This window comes from Citrus clementina, unplaced genomic scaffold (assembly GCF_000493195.1).
Source record: "Citrus clementina cultivar Clemenules unplaced genomic scaffold, Citrus_clementina_v1.0 scaffold_4, whole genome shotgun sequence".
NCBI classification, from domain to species: domain Eukaryota; kingdom Viridiplantae; phylum Streptophyta; class Magnoliopsida; order Sapindales; family Rutaceae; genus Citrus; species Citrus x clementina.
This window is the reverse complement of record NW_006262274.1, coordinates 15,617,260-15,627,656: the sequence shown is the minus strand read 5'-3', so window position 1 is coordinate 15,627,656 and position 10,397 is coordinate 15,617,260. Positions and strand designations below refer to the sequence as shown.

Below are 10,397 nucleotides of genomic sequence, written 5' to 3'. Positions count from 1 at the left end.
AAAAAAGCGTAAACGGGGTGAGGTTGAGGGTCACAATAAGGGTAAAGGTGAGGGTAACAGTAAGGGTAACAGTAAGGGTGAGGGTGATGTTGAGGGTGAGGGTGAGGGTGAGGGTGAGGTTGAGGGTGAGTGTGAGGGAGATAGTGAGATTGAAGGTGAGGGTGGGGGTAAAGGGGATGTAGCTCAGTTGCTGTACAAAAAGAGATCAATCTTCTTTGATTTAGAATATTGGGAGCATTTGTTAGTTCGCCATCAACTAGATGTGATGCATATTGAGAAAAATGTATGTGAGAGCATCTATGGCACATTACTCCAACAACCGGGGAAAACAAAAGATGGAATTAATGCTAGAAAAGATCTTACACATCCAGACCTTAGAGAAAAAATTAACAAAGCATTGATTGTATTAGCTCCTGATGAACAAAACAAAGTCCTGCCCCCTGCCCCGTACACTTTAAGTAAGAAGGAAAAAAAAATGTTTTGTGAAACCTTGCAAAGTGTTAAAGTTCCTGATGGCTATTGTTCTAATTTTAGAAATATTGTTTCAATGGAAGATTGTCGTCTTCACGGGCTTAAGTCTCATGATTGTCATACCTTGATGCAACAACTACTACCATTAGCAATTCGAAATTGTTTACCTCAAAATGTCAGATCTGTCATAATCAGGTTGTGCCTCTTCTTTAATTCTTTGTGTTCTAAGGTAGTAGAGCCCAATTCTCTAGACCAATTGCAAAAAGAACTTACAATCACCTTATACAATTTAGAACAATCTTTCCTACCTGCCTTCTTCGATATAATGGTCCATTTAACAGTCCATCTAATTGAAGAAGTTTGATTATGTGGCCCGGTTTACCTTCGATGGATGTATCCATTTGAGAGAGAAATGAAACCTATAAAGGGCTATGTACGCAACCGATACCGTCCTGAAGGTTGCATTGCAGAGTGCTATATTGCCGAGGAAGCACTTGAATTTTGTGTTGAATACCTTTCAAATTGTAATTCAATCGGACTACCTACTGGTTGTCTAATTGATTTTACAGTCGAAAGGCCACTCGGAGGTGCAAATATTAAGGTGGTTGATGGCCCTACATTGGCGCAAGCGCACCGATGTGTTCTGGTGAACACCCCCGAGATTCAACCATACATAGAGTATGTGACTGAAAATTTGAACCTCTTTTTCGTTAATTTTTCTTCAATTTTAATAATTCTGTTGGTATAATTTTAGGGAGCATTTGGCCTTATTGCAATCAACACACCCTCGTCAATTAAAAAAGCCTTTATGGTTGCCAACCGAGCACTCCCGTACGTTTGCTGATTGGCTGAAACAAAAGGTTAGATTAACTTCATTAGATCTAATAAAAATATCCAAGTAAAAGCACACAAACTTTTCTCTTTCAACTAATTATTGTGATTTTATTAATTGAACAATAGGTAACAACTGATAAAGCAAATAATGTAGTGGTTGACAAAAAAGTATGGTGGCTGGCAAACAAACCCCGCTCAAGCGTGGTTACATATGATGGCTACTGTATTAATGGTTTTAATTTTGCTACAAGAGATCGGGACAGCAACCGCATAACACAAAACAGTGGCGTTTATGTAGTTGCTAACACTTTACAGATTTCAAGTTCGAAAGACAAAAATCCTCATTCTGGGGATATGCCTTTTTATGGGGTTGTCAGTGAAATTTGGCAGCTTGATTATCTAGGGGTTAAGAACGTACTTTTCAAGTGCGATTGGGTAGATGATAGAGGGGTTAATGTTGATGAGTTAGGGTTCACTGTAGTCAATTTAGATCGAATAGGCTACAAATCTGACTATTTCATTCTAGCTCGTCATGCAAAGCAAGTGTTTTATGTGAAAGATCAGTTAGATAATAGTAAATCAGTTGTTTGTTCAGTGAGCTCAAAATGTTATTATTCAAATGAGGACTTGTGTGATGGCATCGATGAGTATGCACCATTATCCAACAATTTTCCAGAATGTAAGTTAGGTTTGGGTGATGAGGAGTTTGTGTCAGAGTAGATGTTGATGTTTTTCTTGTAAATATTGGTGCGGAAAATGAATAATCCAACTACTATGCCTTATTACCACTACTTCCTGTAAGTCACCAACAAATTTGTTTTTTATTATTTTATTATTATATTAGGATATTAGATTGGTATGCGGTGCACTCATCCACTTTGATGTATTTGCAGGTTTGTTGGAGACATGACAGAAAAAGAGGAGCCAACATTTGATCCAGATCTAGAAGGCAGACCAAGACGAAACCTTACAAAGAAGAAAGACCTGCAGAGAGGAGCTAGTGACGACACTGAGGTTATGTACAATTCATACGGAGTTCTAGTTGGCAAAAAGAGAAATGATCTGAGGAACTACATTGGGGTGATTGTACGCGAAAGAGTTCCAATTATCTATGATGATTGGAGGAAAGTGCCACTAGACATCAAGGAGACGTTATGGACTCATTTTCAGGAAAGGTTTAAGTTGAGTCTTAAGGCAAAAACCCAAGTATTCAAGTGGATGGGAATTGCATTAAGGGGCTTTAGATGTAAGTTGGCCAATGAATATATTCTGCCCAATGCAAACAACTTGAGTTCACTGAAAAAACCTCCTCTTGAGTATGAAGGCATTAGAAAAGAGGACTGGAAGAGCTTTGTTGATAAGGTTTTATCTGAAGCCTTTCAGGTATGTTTAAAATTATGTTAGTTAGATAATATTATTGAGTTCATGTAACCATTTTAATCAATATCCGCTTTGTGCAGGAAAAAAGTAAGGCAGCAAAGGAAAAAAGAGCAAAGAATATGTACAATCATCACTTGGGCAGCACAGGATATGCTGGGTTGTTGCATAAAAGAGTAAGTATAATAACCACTCTATACAAACTTATGACATTTTCAATACAAATAATAGGATGATTCATACCAGTTTTCAATTCAATTTTTGTTGAATTATTACAGCAGTTGGACCTCGGAGTTACTGAGCGCGAGATTGACCGCAGTGAAGCCTGGTTATTGGCTCATAGGAGAAAAGATGGAACTTATACACCTGAAGTGCAGCAAGTGGCTGAGAGAATTGTAAGTTTCCACCACCACTATCATTATTTAACTTATTTATTTTTTTATTCCTAATTTTGATCAAATTATTTTTGTATTTATTTTGTAGAGTGAGCTAAGAAGTCAAGTTGAGCAGGGAACATTCCAATCCCAAGGACCGAATGATATCCTAGGTGAAGCACTTCAAAAGAAGCCTAATGGAAGTCGGGTGCAAGGATTGGGTCAATTCATCACCCCATCCATGTATTTCAATGTCCCTGACCCCACGGAGTTGGCGCGAGAACGGAGAATGTATCAGGAGAGTTTTCAGTTTATGCAAGCTCAATTAGATCAAATGAATGCAAGGATCAACGCCTGCAACAACACTGAAGTTGGCAGTTCCAACTTTCCTAACTCCAAAGGTGGTTGCAGTGTTAAGATGGAGATAGATCGTCGATCACCCAGCAAAGTTACTCCAAAGTCAGTGACTAACAACCCCAAAGCAACTCCAAAGTCAGTGACCAACAACCCCAAAGCTACCCCAAAATCAGTGACCAACAACAACCCCAAAGCTACCCCCAAGTCGGTGACCAAAGTTAGTCCAAAGTCAGTGACCAATGACCCCACTGTTTGTCCAAAACCTGACAAAAACATCAACACACCTCCCCTGCCATCCCCTGCAAAGAATCCACCCCCAGTAGTTTGTGAAGCCACTTCAAAAATCACCCCAAGAAGATCTCCAAGATTAACTCCTTCAAAGAGAAAAGTGGATGGCCGAAGGTCTCCTACAAATGCCGTGGTATATCTGTATGAACAGAAACGAACAACAAAGGAACCCGTTGTTGTAAAACCAGTGACAGCAAGGAAACTGGTTCTGAGAAAGAATACCCGTGGAGCTGTGAAAGCAAGAAAAGAGAACAAAAGTTCACAAATGAACATCTTTTCTTTGATGATTGAGAGCTCCCTGCCACGGACGATTATGATTGCCCATGATTTGAAGACTTTTGGTGTCTACTGGGAGAGCAGATTGGACGAGCAGATTTGCAATGAAGTCATTGAGTTTACAGAGCTCTCAAATTCTGTTTTGGAGATATGGATCAAGTAAGAAATAAAAAACTTGATTTATGTTTTTACTATGTTTTCTGATTTTGCAAACTGTCATTTATTTATTTCTTATATTCATGCCATGAAAGTTTCTTTTTTTTAATAGACACTTGTATGAAGAGATGGATAATGGCAGTGGTGTTATTCCAATTCAATTTGGATGCATAGCTAAGTTACACCCAAGTCAAGCAAGCTACCCAAATAGGTGTTCCTATATTTCAGACCTTTTGGACAAGATTCAAATAGCCCAAATAATTGTCTTCCCATATAACCCAGGGTATAGTTTATTTATTTTTTGTCTATTTTATTTTTTAACATAAATTATTTAAATTTATCTTGTAATCTGTTTTTTTTTTTTTACTTGTTTGTTTAGTGGCCACTGGGTGCTAGTAGCAATTGATATGGTGAGGCGAAAAATTTATTATCTTGATCCATTAGGTGATAATCCTGATGATGAGTTGAAGCAAATGGTGAATGAGTAAGTTTAATTAGTTTACTTAATTCTTTATTAATTTTTTATGTTGTAGATTAATTTGTTGCATATGTTATTTATTATTTATAGTGGGATAACAATGCATCAAGTGAAGAGTAATAAAAAGAAGGCTGTGCAGTGGGTCTCTGTGAAGGTATTAATGAAACAAAGTTATGATTTCCATTGTTACTTCATCAGTATATTTGAAACTAAGTTTATTTATTTTTTTTTAGTGTCCGAAACAAGCTGGAACCTTTGAATGTGGTTACTATGTGATGAAGTACATCCAGGATATTGTTCGCGATTTGTGCATTCTTGAAAACAATGTGAGTTTCTCCAAAACTTGTTTAATATTTGTTCGAAGAATGCATTGTCAAATGGATTTTCTTAAGTGAATTGTAAAGATGGTTAATGGGTGAACAGTTTGCTGCTTTATGCTTGAAACTAGCAATATAATCATATCTTGTGCTAGGGATTAGAGGAAGTGTTGTGTATGTTTAGGATAATCACATACACTTCATTTGCCATATTTATTATAGGTAAAAGCTATAACGCTATATACCATTTTACTGAATGCATTCAACATGTTTGGAAAAATTAATGCCAATTTTTACTGTGTTCTACTATGTATTTAAGGCACTTTAGTGTAAACCAAAATGACTGGAGTTGTTGCATGTACAAATAGAATGCATATAAATCTCAGTGTTCAGTGTTAAAGTATTATTGAGCAATGATTGGAGCTGCTGCATGTACATATATAAAGCATATAAATCCCAGTGCTGAGTGTTAGAAGTAATATTGAGTAAAGCAAATAATATATTATAAATTATCAGCTTCTTAGACAGCTTTGGTAACCGTTGTTTGCTATGGTAATACAATTTATTTGCATGTTCTTCAGTTTTGATGTTAATCCTGGCAAACTTAAAAATATATGTTTTTATTGTGTTCTTCTATTTTAGGACAGATTATATAATATATGAATATATTTTGTTGCTTTATTTTTGAAGTTCAAGGGCTGTAATGAGTACACTATGGACGATTTTTCGCAACTTCGCGATCAATGGGCGATGTATGTTGCAAAGTTACTTGTAGCATACAATAATGAGGTAAATTATATTTTTGCTTGTAAATATCAAAGAATTGATTTTTGTAGCATAGTAGCTAATTGATTCTATATACTGCAATTATAGGTGGCAAAGGTGAAGGGAAAGGCAAGGATCAAAGAGTAGATGTACTGATTGTTTCCTGCAAACTGTCATTATGTGTTCATGTAAATATTTGACATGTTTTCAAACAATATTTTGGATATTTGTATTACTATTTTATTTGATACCTATTTAAATGTTGGTAGGAATATTATATACTTATATTTAATTATTCAAATTTGTACTTTAGTTTAATTTGAATAGATTTTCTTTGAATACCATTATTTGATTGGCAAAACTAAAAGAATAATGAAAATAATCGAGTAACAACAATAATTTCGGCACCATTTAATCGAAGCCATTAACGCTAAAAAATGATTCAGCATCATAATATTAGTGATGCTATAGTATTACAAATTGCTGACACTAAAGTATTAGTATCCGTTTATTCTATCATGTCATATCCCAGTGTAAAACAAACTATTGACATGTAATAATTGTTAGTAAATACTATTACTATAGTGTCATAATATTTTGTGATACTATGGTGAAAGTAACTTTTAACAAGTGATCATTATCAGTAATTACTAATACCATAGTGTCATAAATCTGGTAATACTATAGTAACAGTAATCACTAACACCAATTACAAGTGTCACTATTTTTCTGACTCCCAGATTACTGACACAATTAACAAGTGTCAGTGAAAGTAATTTCTGACACTATTCTAAAGTCAGTAAAGACCATTTTTCTAGTAGTGTATCTCATGCACTCATATCTATTGTAAGCTCATTTCATCATCCAATCAGTGCTCGGTCAACAGAAAAAGTCAACTTTTTTTACACAAGCCCAATTTTAAGCTGATCTTGACTGATCTTAAGGTTTTCGGACCTCCGGAATCCAAATTTGACCTCCATTTATCTGTTTGAAGCCTCGAAGTATGTGAAATTAATATTTTTCCTAATAAACACATAAAAATACACAAAATTAAACATATTTAAAACATAATTCATAATTCATAATATATTACATAAACATAAATATAAATTATAACATAAGCATAAAATAACATATTATCACTTGATAATTCAACAATTTTTAATACTAATCAATGGAGTTAGAGAATTACATGTTTAGTTCTTATAAAATATCTGTAAAATTTACTACAATTTTTTATTTATTTATTTTGGTTATCTTACACCATTTTTAGGATCTATAAAAGATGGGCGTAGTCCTCTCTATTATCCTGAAATATATGATATATATCCTTCATGTGTATGTTATGTAGTGAATCCGTGCAGAGAGGAAAATCCAGAGCACCGTATTTCTCTTTTTCAAATTCCTCACATCTAATTGTTTCAAGTTTTATTCACTTACATAGACGCTAATTAAGATTTTGATTAGTCCCAAACACTTGATGCAGAGGTTTTTAGTAATTTTGTTTAGTTGGTTACACAAATTCCAACCATGGAGAAGTAAAAGGATAAAAAAAATCAATATGGGTTTGACTATAATTAAGTTAGGAGAGGCATGCAAACCATTGGGATTTACGGTGACAACTAATAATTAAGTCCAAGCCCATTATCCCCAAAACCCATAAGTTGATCAGTGATAAAAGCTTAAACGCCTAATTAACTGAAACTATTTTTAATAATATGGAGTTTAGTATTCGACCAATAATAATCATTTAACTATTGACAATTTCTATTTGGTATTGTTAATTAAAATTAGCCCCATGATAAATGATAAAAGCATACAGCATAAAGAATAACCAAATAAAACAACAAAAATTAACTAAATCTATAAATTGTCAATAGTTAAGTGATTATGATATCCGGAATAAAGAGAGTTTATAATCCTAGCACCACTCAATTTTTAGGAGCTCTGTAAATTTAAATTTTCTAAAGTTTCGGATGATATCTTGACACACACACACACCATATATATTAATAACAGTTCACTAACTTGTACATATGCTCAAGTAAAATTTAAATCAAGAAAATATTCTTTTTAAAAAGGGTAGGATTGAGGTGGTCATGATTTTTAAATGATCACATTTCTCGATATATATTTTAAAAAATTGCATAGTAAGAAAAATAGTAATTAAACTAAGAAAGAATTATTGCACAACATCAAATGTTGATCGACATGATTTATTTATCTATTTATTTATTACATATGAGATTTATTACATAAAGTATTACAGAGTATTGATATTTGAGCCGAAAAATCTCAGTATATGACACAATAATGCCAAAAATCTATAAAACTATATGGTGTAATTATAGTATTAAGTAAAAAATAGAGTCCTATTTTTTAATTAATACTATAAGATTTTACTGTTATTTCTATCTCGGTACAATCACTTTTAGCTAGGCTCTTTATCATTTTTCTTACATAAAAAAAAAAAAAAAAAAGCCTAGCCAGCAATTCAATTTTTATTTGTACTAACCGATATCATAATTCTAGTTTAATTAGCTAGGTATATAACTCAGCTGCCAACCGAGGCTTTGCACTAGCATGCATCGGTTTAGCCATAAGAAGATCATATTTTGATTCAGCGAGGTCAATCTTCTCCTCATTTGATGGCAGGCTCCAATCAAAACCCTGAAGAAGCCTTGCTAGTAGTATTACAGACATCTCAGACCCAAGTGCCGCGCCCATGCAGCCACGTCTTCCTCTGCTAAACGAAACAAACCTTAATTCTGGTTCGGTCAGCTCAACTTGAAGGTGATGATCAGTTGAACCAATGTGACGTTCCGGCATGAATTTTAAGGGGTCTTTCCAAACATTAGGGTTCCGACCAAGCCCTAGTCGACTTAGCAGAACGTGGCTGCCTTTGGGAATGAAGTAGCCGGCGATTGTGGCATCGCGAGTTGACACATGAGGTAGGTTAAATGGTGCAACGGGATGAAGTCGAAGCGCTTCCCTTAAGCAAGCCTTGACATAATTGAGCTGTGGGATGTCATATTCTTGAACAAGTCTCTCTTTTCCAACAACCATATCTACTTCTTCTGTTGCTCTTTTAAGAATTTCAGGCTGGTTGATCATCTCCCCCAGGGCCCATTCTAGAGCGTTGGATGGATTATCCACAGTTGCAAGCATCAGATCCTACACATGGAGTAGATATGTAGATTCATAAGTTAATTTGTAATCAAATTCAAGAGCATTAATAAGGTGATTAAAACATACAAATGTCCTAATTAAATTTACTAGATATCTTACCATGCATTGAGCTTTGATCTCATCTACTGATAATGATGGCCTCCCACTTTCATCCTTTGCTGAAATAAGGACGTCCAGCAAGTCCTGATGATCATCACTTTCCTTCTTGTAATTCCCACGATGATGCCTCCGTTGTTGAATTCTCTCCTCTATGATGGGATCATGATACTTGGAGACAGTTCTAATAGCATTACTTATAAGTTTTTCATGGCCTTCTAAATCGAATACTCTCATCCAGGGAAGGTAATCTGATAGAGTGAATGCATAAAGGTATTGGAGTACAATGAAGAGTGACTCAACGTGTTCTTCTTCTTCAAATCCAGGCCCTCCATCTTCATTACCTTCACCAAAATATCTCCTGTTAAACATCATATTCCTCATAACGTTTCCGCAATATTGACGGGCCGCATGTCTTACATTGACAACCGAACCAGATCCACGTTTGCAGCATTGACTATAAACGAATCTAACAAGATTGTCAGCTTCTTCTCTTCTCTTAAAGAGTAAAGAGTGAAGTCGTGCTGAACATAACACGTGAGAAGCAACCACTTTTCTCATTTTCTTCCACTGCTGACCCAATGGCACAACAGCTATTGACAAGAATCTTCGGCTAGAATACTCTGTCCCCATTGTGAGCGGCCGTGTTGCGAAAACTGAGTCGTTGTCTTTTAGAACTTCTAGGGCAATTTCTGGGGAAGTCACTGGAATAACATGAACATTTCCCAGGCGGATGCAAGCAATATCCGTGTTTAGTTCTTTCATCACATCATGTATCCAATTGAAGGCTGGCTTCTTACTCCACATTTCCGGAAGGTTTCCAACTATTGGCCATGGAGAAGGGCCTGGAGGCAGAGGTAGCCGCTTTATTTTTTTCTCGGATCCCTGGATTTTGAACAAAATGTTAGGCATATATTCACGAAAATACCCCTTTTTTACAACTTTGCAAAAATACTTAATACTTTACAGCATCATATACGAGTTTATATAGCTGTGAAAGAGTTTACAGCATTTTTCCGCATGTGGGCATGATAGAGACAACCACACACGAGCGTAAAGCATTATTTTTCCTATTTTTTCGACTTAATTTTTCATCATTAAAAGAATCCAATAGATAAAAAATTAAATCATCTATTTGAATTCATGTGAGTTAGAAAACAATGTTATATGCTCATTATATATATATACATATCTATATATATATATGAAAGAGCTTTTATCATATACCTTGAATAGTTGATTCTGGACAATTGAAAACATATCCTTCACAAATTTCCGGAGACGATTTTGAGGACTCAGCTGAAAGCTTGCTAGTGCAACAAGGGAAACGAGTGTGGTCACCAAAACAATGGATCCAAAAAAGGGATTATTTTCAAGATGAGAAAGGAAATCACTGAAGAGGAGGCTGAGGTTATCCAT

The 10,397-nt window shown here is 35.1% G+C and overlaps 2 protein-coding genes across 2 annotated transcripts in view; one reads left to right on the top strand and one right to left on the bottom strand.

Annotated features, from left to right (window-relative positions):
- Positions 1-2,025, top strand: part of LOC112099137 — a 3,128-nt gene extending 1,103 nt beyond the window's left edge. Inside the window, exons 3-6 of the mRNA XM_024186243.1 lie at positions 8-700; positions 1,041-1,117; positions 1,226-1,331; positions 1,432-2,025. Coding sequence (XP_024042011.1) covers positions 8-700; positions 1,041-1,117; positions 1,226-1,331; positions 1,432-2,025 — 1,470 coding nt within the window. The remainder of the gene's footprint in view (positions 1-7; positions 701-1,040; positions 1,118-1,225; positions 1,332-1,431) is intronic.
- Positions 2,026-8,234: 6,209 nt separating this feature from the next.
- LOC18045259 (phenylalanine N-monooxygenase) lies at positions 8,235-10,397 on the bottom strand. The gene is made up of 3 exons (XM_024186242.1): positions 10,206-10,397; positions 8,982-9,863; positions 8,235-8,867 (listed from the first exon to the last, which is right to left on the bottom strand). Exons 1-3 carry the CDS (start codon positions 10,395-10,397, stop codon positions 8,235-8,237), a joined length of 1,707 nt encoding a protein of 568 aa, XP_024042010.1.